The sequence below is a fragment of the Poecilia mexicana genome, unplaced genomic scaffold, assembly GCF_051168715.1.
Source record: "Poecilia mexicana isolate PSO_F unplaced genomic scaffold, ASM5116871v1 scaffold_6, whole genome shotgun sequence".
Taxonomy (NCBI): Eukaryota; Metazoa; Chordata; class Actinopteri; order Cyprinodontiformes; family Poeciliidae; genus Poecilia; species Poecilia mexicana.
This window is the reverse complement of record NW_028263375.1, coordinates 29,330,121-29,354,322: the sequence shown is the minus strand read 5'-3', so window position 1 is coordinate 29,354,322 and position 24,202 is coordinate 29,330,121. Positions and strand designations below refer to the sequence as shown.

The 24,202-nt window shown below is 39.0% G+C and overlaps 1 protein-coding gene across 1 annotated transcript in view; it reads right to left on the bottom strand.

The window, feature by feature from the left end:
* The window catches only part of LOC106929700 (transcription factor SOX-6-like), a 148,249-nt gene that overhangs the window by 58,719 nt on the left and 65,328 nt on the right, over nt 1-24,202 (bottom strand). The window contains exon 5 of the mRNA XM_015006799.2: nt 7,397-7,486. Within this exon, the coding sequence (XP_014862285.2) occupies nt 7,397-7,486 (90 nt within the window). The remainder of the gene's footprint in view (nt 1-7,396; nt 7,487-24,202) is intronic.

The window sequence follows — 24,202 nt, the reverse complement described above, 5'->3', positions numbered from 1 at the left end:
TAAGTTTTCATTTTCTTCTTGATTCTTAAAGTCCTGCATATTGCAGTTACCTCCAAGTTCAGATTCTCCCTAATGCCTCGTCTTTCCTCCTGTTGTGATTTACCCAACTCTCCTCGAGTTTTCTCATTTCCACCTTTTCCACGTTTGTGTCTCATTTCATTCTCTAGTTTCTTTTAGACTTTAGTCTTACTTCACTCCTTTATATCATTTATACATTTCAAGCCTTCTGCTTTTCTCCTGCTCCTTCCTTGCGTCTCTATCTTCTGTCATCAACGCCTTCCTCTCTTCTCAACTCTAAACGTCTTTCTCCTGCTCTTCCCTTTGTAACTCTTCATCACCCATCCATCCCTTCTACTCTTCTTACCGCTCCTCTCTGGCTGGATTTTCACTGATGGATGATCTATAACCATATAACCACACACACACAAAAAAAAACAGACTTCTTCTGTGTTTCCCCACGTGTTTTTTATTTTATTTTATTTTTTTGCAAAAAGTGAAACCCTATTGTGTAATCTCAACAACTGCGATTACGGCTCCATGATTCATCTTTGCGGATTATGGGCTGCGCATTCCAGACGTACTGCTGTGCGTTCCTCTGACGCTTTCTGGCACCAGCGACCTTGGGAGATATTTCCGTTTCCTATTCGTCAGGATTATTCCTGATGCCTGCTGAGGTCACGGGCCAAAACAGAAAAGCCATTAGCTGTTTTCTCACTCAGTTTGGGCGATGTGGAGGTTCCGCGTCGTAACCAGAACTCCTCTGTCCTCTGTCGGTTTTTGTTTTTTTACTGTTACGTTTAGTTTCGGTTTAATTCGAACCCTGACTCGTTTTAAACCTCACATACGCAAAACATGTTTATGTATAATTACAAATATCCTCACAATAAGTCCACATTATTGATCATAATGAAGCAACACCGCCAGGTATATTTTTATAAGGCATTTTTTATGGTCATATTTTTAAAAAAAGTCATTTGCTGGGGTCTGTATTTAATTAATTGAAATTGATCACATTTTAATCAAATACCATGTGTCGATGAAATACAGATTTTCAATTCAAAAAAACATTTTGCTTCTAAACAATTGAGTAAATAAAACAAATGAACAAAATACAACAATATTTATAATTTTTTTATCTTATATTTTTTTCAGGAAGCCCTGATGGTTCATCTTTCTTTATAAATGTGGATTATGGACGCTGATGTTAGCATCTCTGCTCCTGCCGCTACATGTGTAGCATTGAGATGCTATTCTAGCTTTCAATAGCTTCACTAATAGGCTAACTCCTTTTAGCACAACTTGAACACAACAATGGTCTTTTTCAGCGTCCCATCAGATTTTTTTATTTGGAGTAAAACTGAAGCCGCAGCGGGCCAAAAGAAGCAGCATGTCGTCCATCATTGTTTACAGATGTTGCTTGGACGTCAGACTTACGGGTGTACCAGAAACATGTGAGTACAAAGGTTGGGTGTCAGGACTTTTATCATTCTTTTTTACATGTTAAAAGTGAATGATAATTAATTCATCAAAATTAACATGCTAAAGAGCTTTTGGGCTCTCCTTTTCAAATATAAGGGCAGTGTCTGAGTGTCCCTAAGTGGTCAAACTGATAATTGCTGGGCTACATCCAGCTGCAGCATTCAGCATGCTGAGGGGAGTAAATCAGCACAGCATGGGATTTGGTGAAGTTATGAAGTAATTTGCAGCTGCGTTAATACTACCAAATTTTTCAACAAGTTTGAGGTAATTATAGACACTTTGTCTTAATCAGGGGCGCAACTACATCTTATTCAGGTGGATGCGAAAACATAAATCATTATGCAATTAGTGTATTTGTAAACATATTATAAATATATAATCTTGTTCTTTTTAAAGTGACTAGCACAGACAACCTGTTGTAAGGAACCAATAAAGAAAGACCCTCCTACAGTTTATTAGTTTCCACAAAAGCTGCAATTCAATCCAATTCAATTTTATTCATTCCTAGTGGATAATTAAAAAGGTGAAAGGAACAGAGAAAAACAAACACATAACCACATAAAATAACTTAAGAAATACAAAAAAATAGAAAATAAATACGCATGAGTTTTCTTGATGTTGAATACAGAAGTTCCTTTTGGTACCAGAACTGTCTTGAAGTTTCTGACCCCGTTTACTTTTTAATACAGAACTTCATGTGCCACTGCTCAGATAGATAGACAGATCTTTGGAAAAAAAAAAAAAAAAAAAAAAAAAAAAACCCACCCAAAAAATAAAGAACTCTAAGCCTGGGAGTTTGGTTTTTTTTCTAAAAAAAAAAAAAAAAAAAAAAAAGTATCAAGACTAACACAAAACCAGCTGTATTAACAATGTCAGCTTGGTCAGACATCATGCGGTAATATTATTGTGTAACAATCAGAACTGATCATTTTCTTTATATAACACCAAAGGATATCCTGAAAGGAGCTCCCTTCTTTTCTCCTCCAGCAGAAGCTGAGGTATTTCCAAGGAGACAACCAAATAGATTTAATTTTTATTTTCATCTCACTTGTGCGTTAAAATTGTATTAGTCGAAATGTTTAACCCCGATCTGTAGGCTGCAAGGATGTAACATCTAATCTGAAAATATTCTGGTTGCCGTTGACGTCAGTTTGCCCCAGCAGACAGACAGACAGACAGACAGACAGACAGACAGACAGACAGACAGACAGACAGACAGACAGACAGTAACATATGTTTTCATGGGAAAAATAAGAAATAAAGGCAAAAAAAGTAAGATAGTGGATTAGACGCTTGAATGTGAATATGATTATTGCAGCCAGATGTGCCAGCTCATGCATCTAACATTATAATGAGACACTTTCGATCCATCTGTTCTTTTGCTTTACTAACTGAGCTTTGGTGAAAGATTTAAATGTAAATGTTGGAAAATAATTTAAGAAAAGAAAAGAAAATATCAAGAGGCTTAAAAGATGGAAAGAAAACAGTGTGGATTATTAGGAAAGATTTTACACGATTTTGTTCCTTATTCCTTTTTCTTGCATCAAAATAATTAAAATGTATGTTTAGCACAGATTGCCGGAGAGCGGAGTCTGACGATTTTTGAAAACTTTGGCCTCTAACAGCCTCAAGTTCTTTCCTTTTCTGGCATAATCCTAGGAAAACAGCTAACAAAGCTTCATATTCTGCAGGTCAGACCTAAAAAAACAGAAATTGGTACTAGCCAGGAAAAATACATAAAATCTGTAAAATATTGCAGCTAAAGAACATGATTGGACAAGATTACGGAGCTTCATGAGGGACGCAGGAACTCTTTGGAACTTCAGGTAAACTCTGCAGACGAGTTTCAAGACTGCAGCTTGTCAGCTAAGATATTTCTTGGTGACAGGAGGAATAACTCCAGAACAAATCACACTTTGGACTCCGGTTTCATTCACACCGGACCTGTTTAGTCCGCTTTAATCCAACTCCATTTCGGTTGTCTGGTGTGAACGATCAATCGAGTTCTAATGCCGACCAAACAACCAAACTTTTAGCCAACTCTTTAAATCTTAGGCCTTGTGAACGCCAAATGGACCTGAAACCGCTCCAAAAGCAAGAAGCAGACTACAGTGCAGGGCATTCTGGGTAAATGAGTCCAAAATAAACACACGAGAAATGGCTTGTGGTCTTTTGCCAAAGACAACAGAGAAATCCTACAACCTCTAAAATCTGATGCCACTCCATTTTCGTGAAGAAGGAAGTTGCGCTCAGTGTCTTCTTCAGAGGTTTTAGTGTCGTTTCCTTCAGTAGCTCAAAGTGCAGCGCTGCCACAGGTGAGGAGGGGAACAGCCTTTTCAAAGAGTTTGTTTGGTTTGACACAGTGCGGCGTGAAAGTGAACTGCAGCAGCTGAAAACGTAACAAACGTCCCAACTTTAGTCCCCAATCCAGCCGAGTCTATCGGACTATCAGGTGTGAAAACATCCTGAGAGCTTTGAGGCAAAACATCACAAAACAGCAGATTTCCCACCAGAGGTTTCAAATAAAGATACATTTAATGACGCGCACTCTGCAAGCCCTAATGAATTAAACGGGGCCATCGGTTTTCCTCACCCTCAAAATATCTGTGACTTTACAAACAAGTTCAAGTTGTTGTGTCAGGAGGCACTAAGCAACAGTTGTGTTTGTGTATTTAGGTCAGCCAGACCGGCACGGAGAAATAAACTGTTCCACTCTAATCAGGGCGTTCCTTTTCAGTCAGGCGGGGGGAACGGAGATATCTGTGTGCTCCATGATGGAGACCGTTCCTGCGCTCAGGCATCCATCTCCGTGTGGAGCAGGAGGCGAGCCTTTACTAAACTGAAGTTAGGTACTTTGAATGACATTAAGAGACAAATAGGTTGGACTTTTCCTTCCAGTGTCCATCAGTATTTCCACACCGAGGGTCTCAGCAGTGGCCACTGACTAACACTGTTTGTTGCATAATTGTATTAAGCATCCTTAAATGCAGGTTTAGAGACGAGACAGCAGACTGGGTGTGTTGGCGCTTGTTATTTTAGCTTCTGTAATTTCCAGAAGCACGGCTCGACAGGAAGGCTTCTTTTCGAGTTAGCAGCCTTGTAACAGATGTCCAATTATTACTTTGCAAAAGGTGCTTACTGATGTAAAAGCAGTCTCTCTTTTTTTCTGCTAGGGTAATTGGAGATGGAGTTGGCCACAATTAAGAGAAAGAGGGGGAGGTTTGGAGGGGCTGAGCAGATTTCTGGGTTGAAATGAAACTCAATGTCTGGGCTGTTCTGCTGCAGAAGACTCTCTGTAGTTGATTTTTCCACAGAGGAAATTCTTGCCATTTCAACAGGAGACGATCACAGTCTCTCTCTCTCTCACTGAGAGCATGGCCGTTAATGATGAACGTTAGAGCGCGCGAGCAGGAACCGACGAATCATCTGAGACAGAAAACCTCACTCTGTCTGACTCCTCATCAGGTTTTCCAACAACGTTAGGAGTGCAGATACTGTTATGTGACTTGCGAATTTCATAAAAGTACAGTATGTGTTTGCTTAATGCTTAAAGAAGGTTATGTGTGACAAGACATGTTACATTCAGTTGTTATAAAAATTATGTTTTTATTAAACATTACTTTGAAGAAATTTGATTAATTAATTTAATGCCTTGAAATTGGGCCTCTGTCTCTTTAAAAGCTCCTGCTCTTTCTGAAACTCCGCCTTCAGGAAGTTATCATAACATGGCTCCACTATTAACCCTTGAAAGTTTTTACCAGCGTTTCACTGAGGAGGAGCTCGTATGATGAGCTCAGCAGGCTTTTGCTAATTGCTGCTGGCTAGTCTGAAGGAGATGATTGGAGGACAGCTGCTCTGTGAGACGCAAGTTTGGAAACCGATGCTCAGAGGAGGAGCTTAGTCCTCAAAGGCGGGGCTAGGTCCATCCAGGCGTTTTACACAGCTGAATGGTTGCCATGGAGATTAAATAATTTCTCAAACATGAATGAATGACTCAAAGCAATACTCCAACACTAATCCTGATAGAACTGCAGTAACTTAGTCACACCTTTACAGCTATGTCAAGATTTCCCCATACAGGCTTAGTGAAGAGTTACTAGAGGTCATTGTCAATCTGGAAGGCCTCAGTGTATCTAGGTGTGATACACTGACATAACATATTTTTGGAAAGTTTCGTCCTCATTATGTCATCTTTGTTTTGGTGCACCAGTCCCTCCAGCAGCAAAACATGAACACAGCTTGATGCCGCCACTCCCATACTTCACAGTTAGGATGAATTTTTTTAGGCCCGACTTTTCCTCCACATGTAACATAAAATGTTACGAATCCATTTTATTGGTACATAAATACATATGCAGATGTTTCACTTCAACCATTATTCCTATGCTACTGTAACACATTCATTTTATATTTATATTAAGCTAAAAAATTGTAATGTGATAAATCGCTTTTATTTATTACATTTTTAACAATAAATCTCCCTAGCTGGAACCTTTGTATTTGCATGTTTCTGGTACGGCCGTAATTCTGATGCACGATCAACAGCAGGGTTCTCTTGGTTCAAAAATCGATCTGATGGGACATTTCTAAAAAAGTTATTTTTCAAAGAAGTTACATGAGTGTTCAGTGATTCCTGAAACAAAAAAATAACATATAAAAAAATGATAAATATTGTTTTATTTGACCATATATGTCTATTCATCCAATCATTTAAAAGCAAAAAAGGGTTTTGAATTGAAAACATTTATTTTGTCGATGTATAGTTTTCGATTAAAAAGCAATTCATTTCCACTGATTAATTACAGAACCTGAAATGAACTCAATTCAAAACTTCAATCCCCACTTTTAAGACAAAGAGAGAAACACAGAGAGAGAGAAATTGTCTGTTTATATTTACCAGGCAAAGTGAGACGGTGACACAGCGATGCATGTTGTTGTGTGATGAAATGCTGACAAGCATTTGATTTTCTCAAGCTGCAGCTGCCAAATCAAACTGCAGCAGAAGAATCCTGCCGTAGCATTGCTATTTTTACATCTGAATACCAGAGCCAGCTCGAGAATACTTTTGTCGCTGCGATTTATAGCCTCATAAAGGCTATTTGCTGATGCGGACAGAAAGCCGGGGGCTCGTGTCGCCTCTCCCCTCCAACCCAACCCTTAACCAGAGATACAATTATAACCCGTAGGTAGACCAGGCGGGCGTTTACGCTCCTGCTTTCATGTGCTAAAACTAAGTGCACGCATTCAGGAGATAAGCATAGCATTTTTAGTCAATTCCTAGGGAAAATAGCTCTTTTTTTATTATTTACAGGTTGGGTTTTTTTTTTGTTTGTTTGCTTGTTTTTTTTGCTCATGCCGATTGATCATATTATGACACTACTTGTGTTTGAATGAGCCCAAGGAGAAAAGTAGAGCTTTAGATGTGGCTGGTTTGAAAAGTTTTGTAGTTTTCCTGTCAGGCTTTTATAAATAAACAATAATTTCCATGCTAAAGTCAAAAAACTAGTGCAGAAATAAACAATATTTAAAATGGCAAGAACATAAAGGACACGACGTGTAGACCGAAGCCTCATTTTTTTTTATATCAAAATCAAAGCAGCAGAATCTTTCCTGTACATTTTCTAAAACGTATCTCCAACCAATTCCACGTTTCTAGACAAACGCGAAGAAGAAACCATAATGAAACCTTATTGCATTTCTTAGCAAATCTTTCATTCTTTTAGAAAACTTTCAAATTTTAAGTCCACACAGCAATTATTCCACACCCAAATCCCTCTAACTGAAGAACGATTGTTTTTAATATTCGTCCTGACCTATTAGTTTGTTTTTTTTTAAAAAAACATCCCTCTGAGTTTTGTGCAAATGGAAGCAGCTGCATTCAGGAACAGTTCGGATCTCGAATGTTTTGTGTTCTCACCTTTTACCTCCCCCAGCAGCTCACTGGCGTTGAGGCCTTCGACGTGATCCTTCCAGTCCTTGGAAAGTAGCCTCACCATGCAGGACGGTTCTGTAAAAAAATATAAGTGAAACGTTACGTCAATGAGTCTTCAATGACTCTGAAAGTCAAATATTTAGAAGAAAAATCAATCATATTTTATTTATATAGCACTTTACGACAGTGATGGCACCGAAGTGCTCTCCAGTTTAGCTCAAGGATAAAAATGAAGAAAGAAACTAAAACAAAATGAAGTAACAACATTAGTGGAAACATAAAAATGACAAAATACTACAACGTACTAAAAGCAATTCTAAATCAATGCGTCTTTAGCTTAGCTTAGCAATTTGAAATGTTATTTACAACAGACGTTTGGGTTTCGGCATTAGTATTTCATAGTAAAATCTTGTGCCTTTCATGCACCTGGTTCGTGGATTCAATAAAAAAAAAAAAAAAAATAAGAACACAACAGCCAGTGGGAAAGAAAAGAAAGTCAGACTGGAGGACAACCTGGCAGAGAGAAGACGTTGTTTGTCGTATCTGTGAGGACTTGTTAGATTCCAGAATGTCCTCCAGCTTCTTCTCCAAAAACATTAAAAAAAAGAAAAAAAGCAGCAGCCATCCAGCTGACCGATATGACAATGTGCGCATTATACAAAGACGGGCTCTTATTTGCGGCTGTCTTCTTCTCTCACATTGTGTCTCGTAGCCTGGGGATAACAGACGGCGCGGGACACGTGGTCGTACGTGGTCATGGGATTCATAAGGTCCCATTTGTTCGACGGGAGTCCTGCTGTGAACTTCACTCCAACAATGGGAACTTTTTTTGATTTACCCCCAGAGAGGCCAGTGGAGGCAGAGGGAGGTGCTGGTCGGGACTTGAGAGAGCAGGAGCATCACGGCGCGGATAATGTCATGAAAAAGGAAACGCACATTGATTGAAGGATGTGACTTCAATCAATGAAGGATGTGGCTTTCTAAAAATCAGGGTCATAGTTAGTGCCGTGTAAACCAGTTTGACTGATGACATCATATCCATAGAGACACACTGCATGTTACCGTTTACGTCTGGAAACTTTGCACATGCGCACAACATATGGGAATTCTGTTATTTCAATGCTGCCATATTTGTTTCAGCTTCCTCAGTAATTTTTTTAAAATATATTTTGGATATTCTCTTTTTAAAACCTGTGAAAAGGTGGATTTTCCATGAATAATTTCACGTTCCACAAAAAAATCTGCAAATAGATAAACTGACAAATACCAAACCGCATCCAGACAGGAGGTGACAAACGGTGACATGGAGAACTAGCACGGAGACACCATTACCACTGTGAAACATGGCAGTGGCAGCACTATACTGCAGAGTTGCACTTCATTAGCAGAGATGGGGAAGATGATCAGCGCACAAATACAGGGCAAAATATGAAGAGAACAATTATTTTCCTACTATTTTACCATCATGTACTTGTTTGTGTTGGTCTGTCACACACAATTAAAATAAAGTACTCAGATGTCAGTTGGTGTAGTTAGAAAAAAAATGAGGGCAGAATTCACCGGGTGTGAATACTATTGCAAGGCTCCGCATGATAAGAGTCTCCTGCATGTAGAGCTGCTTGACGCACTTTTCAGTTTGTGAGTTTGTGTGCAAACAGTGGTTTTCATGCCAGCGTACGCGCTACAGATGGTGTCAGAGCCACGCAGGGCTCTGTGCCAAAGCCTCAGCAGCCCGTGGATGTCAGACACACACACACACACGCACACACACGCATACACACACACACATAAAGAAAAAAAAAAGAAAAGAGACATTCTTGGGCTCTGTGCGGAAAACATGCCCCTGAGGGCTTGCCTGATTTAGAATGGTTAACTCAGACAATAGCTCATTTGTGGTGCCCTTATCCTGACAAAAGGCGCTATAGGCACTCATTACTGCACATGCTCCATTGTGAATGGCTTAATGTTGAGTTTGTACGTACGGGCCCAATGCGCGGTCATGGGATGCCGTCCTCCAGCAGAGCACAACTTCCTCACTGAGCTCAATAAAGCCTAACATGTTTGCAGAGGGATTATGATCAATATAAATAAGCTGATGAAGGGGTCTGGATCATAAGGGGGCAAAACGTAAACAAAGAGGGGAGACGGCTGCACAATGTAGCAGAGAAACCGAGTGTGAGCTACAGGTATTCCTGCTGGTGATTCAGCATATCAATATACAGCGGTGGGCACTGCTAACTAGAAAGCTAACTGCACTAACCGTAAAGAACTAATAAACATTAGTTCCACTAATGCTAGAGCACTACAGAAACTAAAGCTAATGCTAACACGCTACACCAACACAGAATTTAGCAGAAGCCAACACTAAATTTGATTTAAATTATATCTGCCTTTGAAGGACTGCAACCCTCTAGCACTGATTTGATTTAGGTATAATAATTTACATGATCTATAATGCCCTTAGATATTGCATTTATAATTATATCTTGTTTTCTTCTGTCTGTGTTTTATTTTGTTCCTGAATGTTTCTTGTTTGAGATGAAGTTATTGAAAAAAAAAAAAAAACAGGGACCATGAGGAGAGGAAATGGAATTGTTGCGTAAGCAGTCTCCGTCAAATTCAAAATAAGAGCATGAACATAAACGCCTAACTACTTGAAGAATTCAAAACTTCGGCACAGATGTCCAGCTTTATTATAACTGAACAAAACAGCCAAGTAAACTAAAACCTTGGAATTCATAAAATTGATATAGCAAGAAGCTAAGTGCGCTAAACATTTTCAAAGTTACCAAAAGAGCTAAAGCACTAAACAAAAGTCACTTTGGCCAACTTAGCAACTTTGCTGGTGTATTTAGCGACTTTTCAGACCCCTCTAGCAACTTTTGACCATGAAAAATATAAAAGATTAGGCGATGACATCATCCAGCAACTTGTAACACAGCCAGTACCTACTTTTCTAGCTGAAGAGTTAGCAACAGAGCGGAAAATTAGCCCCACTGTTAGTGGATTAGTGGAAGTGTGTCCACTACTGTCAGGACAAAAATATGAGGTATTTCCAGGAAAAAGAGGCCACCTTGCTGTTAAGTGGAGCAATTAATATAACAAGAATGATTCTCATGCATAACTACCAGACAGGTTAGTCTGCTAAGCTGCATTTATTTACTTCAAATGCTGATTCTTAGAGTCAGTGTCTGGTGCTTCAGTGGGACAGATGTATTTTCTCATCAGGCGACCAAAAGACGCCAGTGTGCATTTTTGTAACAGGCCTCCCCATCACAAAAAAATCTCAGCGCAATTTATGAAAGCTTTTAAATGGGAAACTGCAACCTGTAACTCAGAGACGCATCTGCATAAGTCAACCATGTGTACTCCAACACACAATTTACACCCATCGCACCGATAAACAGCCCCACATCAGGGGACGGAGGAAGAAGAGGAAGAGATAAATGAAAAGGAGACGTTTTACCCTAGATGGCTCTTTTATCTGTCGCCGTGAACAAGTCAAGGTTCAAGAGTTGTTTAGATTGGGAGGTAGGGGAAGGGCAGCGGGGGGATAAAGATTCCACAACGTCTGAACGCAGGAGAAATGCAGAAGATGGACGGCTCAGGGAAAAGAAGGAAAGAGAGCTGGGGCGAAGGGGTTGAGGAGGTAAGGATGGAAAACGATGAGGAGAGAAGTAGAGATCGAAACGTTCTGATAGCCTTGAATAAAAATAGATCAGTGTGACGAAAAACAAAATTAGAATAGAAAGCAACAATTATTCTTACTGCTGTGTAATTATTGTTACTTAGGATGGATTTACACCCACCCTATTTGGGCCGCTTTAATTGAAATGTAGTTCAGTTGCCAAGAAAGTCTGTTTCGTTTGGGGCGGTGTGAATGGGCAACCAAATTCTGGTTCACCTGAAAACCTTGGTCTCCATTTGGCTGAAGTTAACTCTGACATGTTTGAATGTCTACGTGAATACCAAAAGCAGGGAGCGAACTGTAAAGCAGGGGATTGTGGGTAAACACAACCAAAAGAAATGTGGGAGTTTCTTGCTAGCATGAGAAATGACTCGTGGATTTACCAATGACAAAAGAAAAATCCCACAAATTATCAAATATAATGCTACTCCATCTTTGTTTACATTTTGTGAAGAAGGAAGTTGCCCTCATTGTCTTGTTCAGAGGTTTTTATGTTGTTTCTTTTATGTAGTTCTTGGTGCAGCGCCCCCACAGTCGAGGGGGTTACAGGTTTTTCAAAGAGTTTGTTTAGTTTGACTCAGTGCAGTTTGAAAGCGAACTGCAGCAACTGAAAATATAACAAATGTTGCAACTTCGGTCTCCAATTGAACCGAGTCCCTACCGGATAATCAGCAGTGAAAATTTCCCTTTAATATTTCAGTGACTGTATTTTTTTTTTGTATTTTCCCCTGTGCTTCGTAATCTGTCTTGCTCTGCCAATAGGGAAACTCGACCTGTTGCACTACCACTCCTTTTAAGCTTCAAAGGACTTTAAATCTTCACCAGAAAGTTTTGCATAACTACTTAAAGTTATTTAGCTGTAAGAACTTTCTACCATTTTCAGCCATGATGTTACTTCTTGTAACTAAAAATTCCCATTTCTAGCATGTGACCCTGTCCTGCTTTTTTAATCCATCAGCAGCTACCGTGGAGCAAGGGAAGACAAAGGCTGATGAAGGCACGTGAAGCAGCAGAGACGCAGTAAATCAGGAGCGAGGCAGCCGGGCCTCTGCCAAGTGTTTTGGGTACACATCATTTTATCACCTGTCTCAGCGCCAACCTGCCATCGTGCAGCGCTTTGGATGTTGGGCAACTCCCTGTGTGTTTCCCTGTTTGTGTGTTTGCCGCATGCCAGGCAAGAATCAACAGTGCCGAACAACCGCTGCCAATCAACACACAGCCTGCCTCAGGCTTCTTCTGAAAGAGTCGCCTTCTCTGGTTTTAATTTCCCACTTTCACTTCAGTGGTTTATTTATTTATTTTAATGAAACAAACTGTAAGATTTACTCCCATATCTTTGTGACTACTGTGTTTCTAATCTGTTCGAACCGGAACAGTGTGGTTTTAAGCTTACACATTCTTTAGCCTACTTCAGGTTGTCAGACAGGTTCTGTTTAAATGATTTCTTGATTCTAGAAAATGCAGGTAATCACAGTTAATTCATAATTTAACAAATGGAGTTTTGACTTTATCTCGTATGCTTGGCTTGGAGAACCTATTACTTCTCTAATAAATAAAATAATCGCATGAATGAACTGCTTTACTCAAGCTTTTAATTTGATTTTAAAATTTGATTAATCAGAGAAAACTGTTATCTCTGAGTGAGTTAAGACTTTCCAAGGCCCTGGATTGTTTTTAAATTTTCCTTAAAAAAATAAAAAATGTTCACATTCTTCCATTCTCCATTGCTCTTCTTTACCATACGATTGGGTCACACACTGTAGTAAACTGCAGTGCAACTCAGGAACTCAGAGCTCAGGAGTCTGCCATAAAATACCAAAGTAAAGAGAAAAAAAACATTCATCTGAAGAATGAGTTAATGCTAAAGTCAACAGAGACCCCGTGTTTTAGCGAACGTTCATAGAACACACCCAGGTACGCCAAAAAGAAAAAAGAAAAAAAAAAGGTCTCTGTGTCTTCACTTCATCGCTGAGTGCCGGTAAATGGAAGCTGACAGCTACACTTTGCACTTCCAAATTTATGTCAGGGCCTGTGACTTCAGCTGCAGACCCCACAGCATCGCGACGCAGAGAGAAAGAGTGAAAAAGGAAATGAAGAAAGAAAGAAACACAGAATGGAGAAAGAAAGAGGGAAATAAAGAGAAAAAAAGAAAAGATTTGTGATTAAAGATACATGATGACAGGTGTTCAAAATTCCTTCTTTTGAACAACTTTCTCTATTTTTATGTTAACCATTTTTTTTTCTTTTTTCCAGCAATAGAGAGCAATAAGGATTCCAGCTACACAATCATCCAGCTAAACATCCTGTTCATCACGATTCCTACACATTTTGCGTCAAAATCCCATAATTGTCTCGATGCATATTTCCAGAGTTCTCACTGAAGTGATGGATGGATGGAAATGACAGCGGAAATAAATAATTGGAAGAAATTAATGCAAGTAAGGAAGTAATGGAGGGAAAAGAAATACAGAAGGAAAGATGAAAAGAAGGAAGAAAGTAAAAGAAAAACAGAAAAAAGAATTTAAAATAGAAAAACAACAAACCTCAAAAGGTTTTAACATTATTTCATGCGCTACACCAGCTAACATCCATAACTTTCAATAAAAAGGTTAAAGAAAAAAAAGTATGGTATGTATTTTTTGGCCTGCGTGTAAAAAGTCATCTGTGTTGGCCACCCCCATGTTTCTTGCCACCCCCATGATGCTGCCACATGAAGGTGGCAGCATCATGGTGCGGGGATGCTTTCATTCAGCAGGGACAGGAAAAACTAGACAGAAGGGCGGAGTTTTCCTTCCACTTTAAAACACCGCCTCTGCTTTGGTCTACAGAATAAAATCCCGAGTGGAAAACATTTGAGTTTGAATTTGTAACATGACCAAAACGTGAAAAAGAGAAAGTGGTGTGAAGATTTTTTTGCAATGGACTGTGTTAGAAATGATAATAATAATAATAATAATAATAATAATAATAATAATAAGGGTGAGAAGCAGGAATACACTGAGTAGAGAGATGGAGGGACAGAGTAGAGTGAGAGAAGAACAGAGAGAGCAGCTGTCCTAACAGCTGGCCAGCAGGATTGATGTCTCCGTGAAATAAAACTCAACATATGTCCAAACATGAGGTGGCGAGCCAGCCAGGAGGACAGGAGACACACACACATACACACAGCACACACTGATTAAAGAATACCACCACACTGCTGAGACATTTAATTGAACAGAGGGGGCACATAACACCCTCACACACACACACACACACACGCACGCCCACACACACACGAAATCAGCCGTGTTCTAAAACCATTACGATGTAGAGTGGTTTGCTGCGCCGCATGTTAGCACGGTGTCTGTTTCACACACACTATTTTCATCTGTCAGATGATACCCAGACGCTCTTGTCACAGAACACGGTCAGAGTTAAGGTGTGTTGGAGGTTTGGGGTTGTTTGTGTTTGTTTTATACCTTGTGGGGACAATTTTCCCGACACAACATTGTGGGGACCCACTGCTCCTTGTGGTCCCCACAAGGGGAAACGTTATTTTTAGGTCAGGGGTCAGATTTAGGACTAATGTGTGAATTGAGTTTTGGTTAGGGCTAGGATAAGGGTAAGGTTTAGGCTGCAGAAATGAATGGAAGTCAATTGAAAGTCCCCACAAAAATAGCCACGCAAACATATGTATGCGTGCGTGTGTGTGTGTGTGTGTGTGTGTGTGTGTGTGTGTGTTGCAGGGGCAGGGGAATTTTGCGTGGCATGCAGACCTCCTTTATTCATTTACACACTCTCACCAAACAGTTTGCTTCCCTTCGTTGTGCAGGACCAACATTAATAATGACACCAAATCGGTTGGCATTTGTGGTGAAGATGACTAAGAAGCCTTACAATAAAACAAAACAAAATAAAATTCATCTTTTTATTGTGGGGTGTCATCTTACCTTGAATTCTTTTAAAATTTGAGGTAACATTCGTTTATGAGGACAAAAAAATCTATAAAGAAAATAGCTTTTCCAACTCCACCAACGACATGATTACTGAGACTCGAAGGAATCCGTTTATAATGACTGTAACTGAAGCATCTTTAAAGGCGAACTTTGACCTGTTAACTATAACCCTGAAAATTCTGACATGCAAGTCAATGGGTCCCAGAGGACACCAGCGTTGTCATGACAGTTACAAACCAGCTGCTTAATCTACGTTTTGCATCATACAGAGAGTCTGGACCTTCAGATATTGAGAAATGATTACTTATTGAAGGTGTGGACTCTGCTGAAGTTTTAAATGTCACCCAATTACTAATGTTTAGCCATAATGTATGTAATACGCTATTTCAACACTATGAAGCTAACCGGAAATTGCCTGTGGTGTAAACAACTGTCTTCCACAGTGAAGAGAGAGGCGGCTGTTGATGTTAATTCAATATTTGGAAGTGTAGCTAACGTGTGGCTACATTCACTTGTCTTTGTTCGCTTCCTTTGTTCACTGTCATTGCTAAAACTACAGGCAGACTACAATTCTAAAACAGCGCAGAAGTTGTTCACAACTCCTTCTACTATTCGCTGATTAGCCCAGGAGAAAATCTACCGAAGGGAATCCAACTCAGTGGGAGAAAGTCCAGGCGAAGAACTGAAGAGAAATGAGGAAAGCAACGGCCAGGCTAGCTGGGATCCAAAGAGCAAATAAGGTAGATTAGCAGTGTTTGTTAACAACAGATGGTATCATCCAAAACACTAGATGGAGTATCACCTCTGCTTCCTGGATATTGAGCTATTAGCAAATCATGGCAGTCATGAGAATATAACACAAGAACAGTCTTCAGTCAGAGGCCTCTTAAGGTTCACTGCAAGACTGACTGCTACTGGACCGACTTTGAAGATAACTTGGATGACATTTCATTGCCCTTTAGGATTAATAAAGTATTTTTAATTGAACTGAAAAAAATTATGGCTGTCTGGATATTATGAAGTTAGAGTGTTGTAGGTTTTATTAGCTGTACTTTGTAAATAAAAAAACAGGCTAAGGTATGACAAATATATAGACCTGGACATTATTTGTCAATTTATAGGTAAAAGTAAACAAATGTATTTTAATAACGGTATATGTTATAGACTAAGATTAAATTAAGATACTTCAAGACAGAGCAGCTCAAAGCAACGGATCCACAGATTCCAAAGATGAAAACCTCATTCTCTCTGTTGAGATAAAACAAGAAGCCTGGACTAAGTAATAAATCTCATTATATGCCAAATTATTATTATTTTTTGTTTCCTTGGAAAGAAATGACACAGCATCTCCGGTTAATCTCATCAAGCCCAGAGGTGGCGAACAATAAAGACTTGGCTGAGTCGGCTGGTGAGCCGCAGCCGACCGAAGAATCTGTTCTACTTGAGTTGAGGTAAATAAAAGTGTTAAAAGTTAAACATCTTTTTAATGGTAATCAACAGAGCCTTAAAATCCTATTGTGGAACAACAAAATACAATTAACCCCACTTTGCCCCCTGTGAGTAGATGAAGAAATGCTGTTTGAGCGTGTTTCAGACTGGAATGAAAATGTTCACCGAAGTTCATCTCTCTTTTTCTTCAGACTCATTTCATATTCGATAAAAAAAAGAATAGTGACATATTTACTTTTTAAAAATGCTTTTTGTGTGTTTTTTTTACTCCATAACATCAGAGGAGGATTCTGGCATAATTTTTTTTTTTTTTTTTTTAAGTCAGAAATTTTTTCAGTGGCCCTTCTGTAACAATGCCGGTTTCTACCTCTGACAAAGTTTTAATTTTTTTACTTATTGTTTATAATTAAAAAAGAATAAATGCATAATATAAAAAAAATAATTTAATAATAATATCAGATAGCAAAATGTTATTGAATCAATTACAATATGAAAAGCAAGAAGACTAGTCAAAATACTTTTTAAAATTTTTTACAAATTTTTCTTGTACCAGGCTTTAAATGGTTAAATTGAAAAATTAATTTTTGAATAATAAAAAAAAAAACATAAAATAAAATGAAGCAATATGACAAAAGAAAACAAGAAATTTAATCCTAAACACACTATAGAACCTGCAATCAATTTTTGGCTGCATGAAAGCTGACAAGACTTACAACCCTGGCACCATATTGCCTCTTTCTTAAACACACACTCTGAAAACACCAGTTCAAGACCTGAGCTTCTGGTTCCACTTTAGGCTTGATACATGAAACCCTCTCTAAGCACACACACACACACGCACACACACACACCTACACACACACACTGAGACATATCTGCGCAGACATGCAGACACAGGAAAACGTGTGGTTTTGACACAATAGAAACATTATTTTGGCCCGGCTGGACGTGTGACTTTAATGGCGGTGGAGAGGGTTGGGGGTCAAACCTCTGAGGACTCACAGTGAGTCTGGACTGAGTCAATAACAAAAGAGCTGAACAATGAAAAGCTACGCATCTACCATCATAACTGGGATGATCAGCCAGAAGCTGCAGAGAACAGGCGTGTGTATAAATCAGGTCGTCGTCAGTGTAACGACTGATATGAAAGTTATTAACTTGTGACGCATCACTTTAGATAAAGTTAATAAAGGTTTTGAAAAGTGTGTCATGTTGGTAAAGATCCACAAAACTGAAGCCAGAGTGTGAGGAAAGCGCAGTGCTAAAGTAAACTGGTGTTTAGCCTATGGCTAAAGTGAGATAGCATCTGATAAAAATCAAAACTCAGATCATGTTTATTTGCACCTACACCATCGTGCTGCTATTAATTCAGTTGAAAATTCAGAAACACTTAATTGATCCCAAAGGGAAATGAAATGTTGTAACTCAACAAATGAACACAATTTTACTACAGCTAAAATGCTTCAAATTTAGGAAACTACTTGCCATATTTAGACATTTACTTATTTAAATGTAAAACATAAATGTACAATTTAATGCAATACTGTAACCTCAAACTCCATTAATATAATGGGTAAATAAACAGAAATGTTTCATGAAAACATTTACTGTTTCATGAAACAGTAAATCCCAGATAGCTAAATTATTGGTATACCTACGATCAATAGTTTATACAACTGTCTATTGGCAAAAAGACAGCTCTTCATCTTATCCTTAAACATTTTTACAAAGTTGGAGCAGACAGAAAGAGGAATCTTTGATTTTTTTTACAGTCTCTGTACATAACTCAGAATCCTGAGTCTCCTCTTATGAATTTTCCGTCCAGTTTACCACACAGACTTTCTTTTGGGTTTAAGTCCAAACTCACAGGAGGATCTAGTCACCTAATGTCAATGTCAATTTTAGCCTCATCTGAGTAAAACATTTGTGATAGTAGGTCAGCAACAGCTTTTACTGTCATCACTGACCAACCAATAGGCGTCCAGATAGCATCCGATGGTTATTATGGAGAGTAGATGTCGTTCGGGCTTGTCAATTAAAGTTCCAGTTGTTCAAAATTTTTAACTTACTGCTCTGATTGTGTAAAATGGCAGATTTAGAAAAGTGTGTTTCTTTGTAGCCATTTCACAGCTAGATCAACAAACTGAACCCTCTGGGTTTTTTTGTCCTTCCAGTGGAAAATAGAAATTTCATCTCATATTTATTCCTCAGGGGAAATAAAAAGTAAAACTAAAAAGTTCATAGAAACTCTGATCAAGTTTTAGAAACATTTGCTACACATAAAAATAATTCTTTAGCTGCATTTACCTAAAGGAAATTTGAAAGGCTACTGATAACTGTGACTGGTTGTTAACGACAATTATTTCCTCCACATTTTTCCCCACACTAAATAAACGTACAGGTACTAAAAGATGAGAGTTTATGCTGCTACAATAAAAATATGAAAACTAATCATGAATAAATATGACACAGACCAAAAATCTATGTGCAGAAAGTGCAGCTCCAACATAAACTCAGCGTTAGCCTGCGGCTAAAGCAGATGATTTAAGTTCATTTGCAGTTCTTTGGTCTCTTTGCCGTTTCGAATGATAACGTAAAAGAGATTCTGAATAAGCTTTCAGAAAATTAATATGCAAATAAATGACTATATTTTATACATCCACAGATGTTTCAACACTTGAAATAAATAGTTTCATGCAAAGCTTTTCTCTTTTTTTTGCAAAATTAGCCGAGTTTCTTTAAAAAAAAGAAACCTGGGAGAGGCTGTTCAGTCAGAGTGGATCTTACTGAATAAATATGATTTCCATCACTTGTAAACTACTAAAAAGTAAACAATCATCTTTGAACCTCCTTCTTTTCTTGACTTAAACATGATCTTTGCTGCGGCCTTGCAGATTTCTCTTCATTATTCTTGCATTAATTTGGCGTTCACCAAATTACGGAGCAATTTAGACTTCACTGATATCCTTGCAGGAGGGACGGGGGGGAAACAAAAAAAGAAAAACAGAGCTTGATAAAAATCACAATTTAATCTGATTCTATTGGACGCGGTACAAAGCTGTTCCAACAAACCACATTACTGCTGCACCATATGCTGGCTGGCCTGCAGCCAAGCAGAGCAGCAGAGGTCTACCCCACCGACTGCGCAGTCAAGACCCGCAGGCTGTGGGTGATCATTAGCTAGGAAAGCCCTATCAATTACAACGTGATAGATTGAAAGCAACTTCCAACGAGTCCGTGGAGGAGAGAGAGCGAGAGAGTGGCAGTAAGCAGAGAGGATGAGAGCTGCGCACTCCAGGATATCTGGTATCTCTGCTCCAACTCCAAATCAGCTTTTTTCCCCCTCATATATCTGCCAGGTAAGGGCTAATTTCAGAAGCTTTATCATACAAATGTCCATGAACAACACACACTGGGAAAAGCTCTACTTGCAAACAATCACAGCTCACGCTGCCAATCCTGTAGAAGAAGGCAAACATGGTGCCAGAGCCAAGGCTTTGTCAATTACCCAATGAGATTAGCTCTTGGGGTTGACCGTGCTTGCTGTTAAGCTGTCATCGCAACTCCCTGTCACACACACACACACACACACACACACACACACACACACACACACACACACACACACAGACGCATGCATGCACGCACGCACACACATGCACACAGATTGGGCATACAGAGGGAACGCAAGGCTCAAGATGCTTGCAGAGTTTCCACGTTAGGTCACGAACTGGAGTTTCTTCTGCAGTTTAGCCAGGCAAAGAAAATCTGCAGATGATTTAATCTGGAAATTCAGTGAGCGGGTTGGATAGGTACAAGCAAGCTGCTTATATCTATTTAGCTAATAACATAACTTTAAAAAAATATTATTCTGAGCAAAAACAAGTTTTGTGTTTGTCTTGCAGCTCACCTAAATGCTTGTACTTAAATCAGCTAGCTTGTACATTTAGCTAAATGCAAGCTAGCTAGCTAATAACACTAGTTTAAAAAAATAATAATTCTGAGAAAAAACAGGTTTTGTGTCTGCTCTGCAGCTCAGCTAGCTAAAGGGGGCTTAATATACACACAGGCCACACTATGGAGAATTTTGTTTGCAAAAAGAATTTGAAAATCACGTAACACTTCTCTTTCCTCTTCAAAATTACCTGCTGCCTTCTCTTGGTCTGTCACCTGAAATCAAGACAGGCACCACAAACACCCTGTTTGGTTTGTAACCAGGATAAATCTTGACAGGTTCTAGGGAAGTGAATACTTTTCTAGATTTCATACGATTTTTTTCCCCCAGCATTGGTAATGCAGGCGTTCCCTTTGGATATCCTCGTCCAATACCGTGCGCCACGGCCAGAGTGGCGTCAGCGGCAGACATGTTGAAACGAGCTCTGGGCAGTCTGGAAGGACAAAGCAAGACCTGGCCGAAGGTCTTTATTGTGTCAGAGAAATACGGTCAGAGGTAGGCCTGGCCTCGCTCCGACCCCGCCGTCCAGCTGGAGGAGGCGTTATATGGGTGAACGGGTGCCCCGCTTTGGAACCGGCCTCCTCTGCAGACACAGAGCAGGCTCCTCTGAACTGCACAGGCTTACACCACCTGCGTACAAACTTTATTTATGCCTAGGGGGCCAAAAGTTGTGTATTGTGATTTTTTTTAATTGTGTTTCTTTTTGTTTTGTTTTGTTCTACTTGCTCAACAATAAACAAAGTGTTTAGAAAATTTTTACATCAATAAAGATTCAAAACAAAAAGGGCTTCAGGCTGTTGCTGTATTAAAAGAAAAAACAGACGATTTCCGATTTTATTTTGTGTAATCAATTGTTTTCTAGTTTGTTGGTCAAATTTTTACCATTCTTGACTTGTGCACTGATTGCAGTTTTCTGACCAATCAACTGTCTTTAAAAGTTTTTTTCACACATTAACTGTGACGTATCATACCGACAGCTTTACCAAATATGCTGAAAATCACATTTTTGTAAAACTTACTGTCTGCAGCTTTAAAATTAAGGTAATACTTTGGAAGCTGTAAAATAATACATTTAACTTACAATGTTAAATGTATCCAAAGTTGATTTCCTTAGTTAGGAGGAAAACAAAAAGTCACCAGGCATCCCCAGCAAGGCTTACAAAACAAAAGCAACAGGAACACTGTTGACATTTACATTTTGAGTGTCAGTCGTCGTTTTATTAGTAGTGACCTCTTGTTTCCCTGAGACATAAATATCACCTGACACAGAGCCCATTCCTCCTACTGACGCTTCAAAATGGGAAAGACAAAAGAACATTCCATTTAAGAAAACCTCACTGTTTATTCCATCGGAACAGTTATACTGGATCTGGCACAAAGCAAATAGTAAATGTGTGGAAACCCAAACAAATAAGTACGGTGGAGGTGTTGCGGTGCTGTGGGCCCGTTTCTTTACCTATACATTTTAAATAAAAATAGATCAATGTAAAAACTCATTATTAGAACCCAGTGGAGAAACAAATGCTCATAAATGGCCAATCGGAAAATGAAGGTTATGTTTAAATAATAGCAAAACAAATACTTCAGTTACATTTATTTAAAGTAGATTGCTAGAGGGATGGCAATAATTAAGCTAAAGATGATTTTGTAAAAAAAAAAAACAAACAAAAAAAAAACATTATTTCCCTCATTGCATCAAACATTGTTTGGAAAACTTCCAGTGAGATGTTATTCTACAGGAATAGAAAATAAATTATTTGAAGATTAAGTTCAATAATTAGTCTAAAAGGAAGTGTACTTAGGTCACATTAGCATTTACTGTTAAAAAATAGGAGAGAATAAAAAAAAAAACTAACAAACTGTATTTTAAATACACTCTTCAAGGTTGGTTTTGAAAATCTTAGCAGGAAGAAAAAACCATCATTGTTTGCATTATTTTCACTCAGAATGGTGGTTTTATTATAACTGACTGAAAGCTGCGACACAAACAAGCACTCAGCTTTTATTCAGATTATCACCTCATTTTAAACGTGTTATTTTAATCTCCTCTTCCCGTCAGGCCGCCTTCGTCATCGCAAACCCGAACAAACGTGGACGGCGGACAAACCGAGCCAGAATCTCACGGCTTATTTTAGGTCGACGCCGGACTCATCTGGGCCGAACAGATAACAGGAGTTTTAAACTTAACGCTTAATTACAAGGCGTCGCAAGTTCGAGCTCCCGCACGAATGATTCCATCGAGACAGTCACGATGACTTATGAAGAAGAGTTGGGTTTGTTCGATCCTGAAAGCGCCGTCGTGATAACCACTAATCCCAGACTGGATGCCTGTTTCCATATGGTGGGAGGGGCGCCTCGCAAATATTTTGGGGCCTTGATGGAATGAGCAAGAATTGGTGTGTGTGTGTGTGTGTGTGTGTGTGTGTGTGTGTGTGTGCGTGCGTGCGTGTGTGTGTTTTTGTTTTTTTAATTTCCAAACTGTTAAATATTCAACAAATAAAGGGGCGTATCTATCAGCCTTGAATGCAGTGAAATAAATATGATTTCAGAAATGATGCATATTCTTCTGTTTAGGCATCCGATTTAGCAGAGAGAGTGTTTGTCTGGCGCAAAACGACACCACACTTAGTCAAGGTTCAACGCTTTTATCTGGAATAAACAGAAGTGTTGTTGTTGGATTTCTGTCAGAAAGAAGAAAAAAAGAGCCTCCTTGTATGACGGAGACAAACGCTCCGTTTATAGCGCCCTGGAAACATATAGTTTGCAAAAGATCAGCATCGCAACCGCAAAGGCTCATGGGATTCGTAGGGCGTTTACGTGATGGATCAACACTAGTCTACATCTGATCCATGTCTTAAAGTTGCAGTATGTAACTTTAATAAAAATGTTGTTTTTACATGTTTGTTAAAACTGCTACCATGTTGGGACAATGTAACATTAGACAGATAAACTGTGAAAAGATCAATCTCCTCCACCTGGTCCCTGAACTGCTGAAGAAATGCACCATCTGGTCAAAACCAACCAATCAGAGCCAGGAGGTGAGTCTTAGCACTGTCAGTCATGCTCGTGTATAATGGTGGAGAAACAACTTACCGTTATAGGAATCTTGTTTATCCGGTGTCATTGGTGGCTATGCTAACTATGCTAGCTGCAGTGCAATAAAGAGCAAAGAGGCTGAACAGCGCCACACAGAGGATAACTAACACACTAAGACCCACCTCCCAGCTCTCATTGGCTGTTTCTAATTAGCACTTAAAGGAGGAGCCTGATCTTTTAAAGGAACTGTCACCACATTTTTAACTGGGTTTTATGAAAGATTTTTTTTAATAAAAGTTATATAATGTGGTTTTAAGTCCTTTTCAGTCTGTTTCTCTTTCAGAATTTACTCCGTCCATTTTCCTATCAGACATAAAAGAAAAATATCCCCATAGCATGATCCTGTCAACACCGTGTCACACCATAGAGATAGTACGTTTAGAGTACAAGTCTACTCATGCTCCTATTTCCCAGTGTTTTCTGTGAAACATAGGGTCAAAAAAGATCAATGTTTGTCTCATTAGACAGAGCCACGTTTCAACCTTTGTTTCATTTTTTTGTTTTGTTTTGTATTTGTTTTGTTTCATTTCCATACAAGCCAGACTAGTGGAGTGCACAGCTGACAACACGAATCTTGTTTTTTTTTTTTATCCACCTGAGCTGTTCTCTGCACATCCTTCACAGGTATCTGAGCCTCTTGGCTGTTTCTTTGTTTCATTCAAACT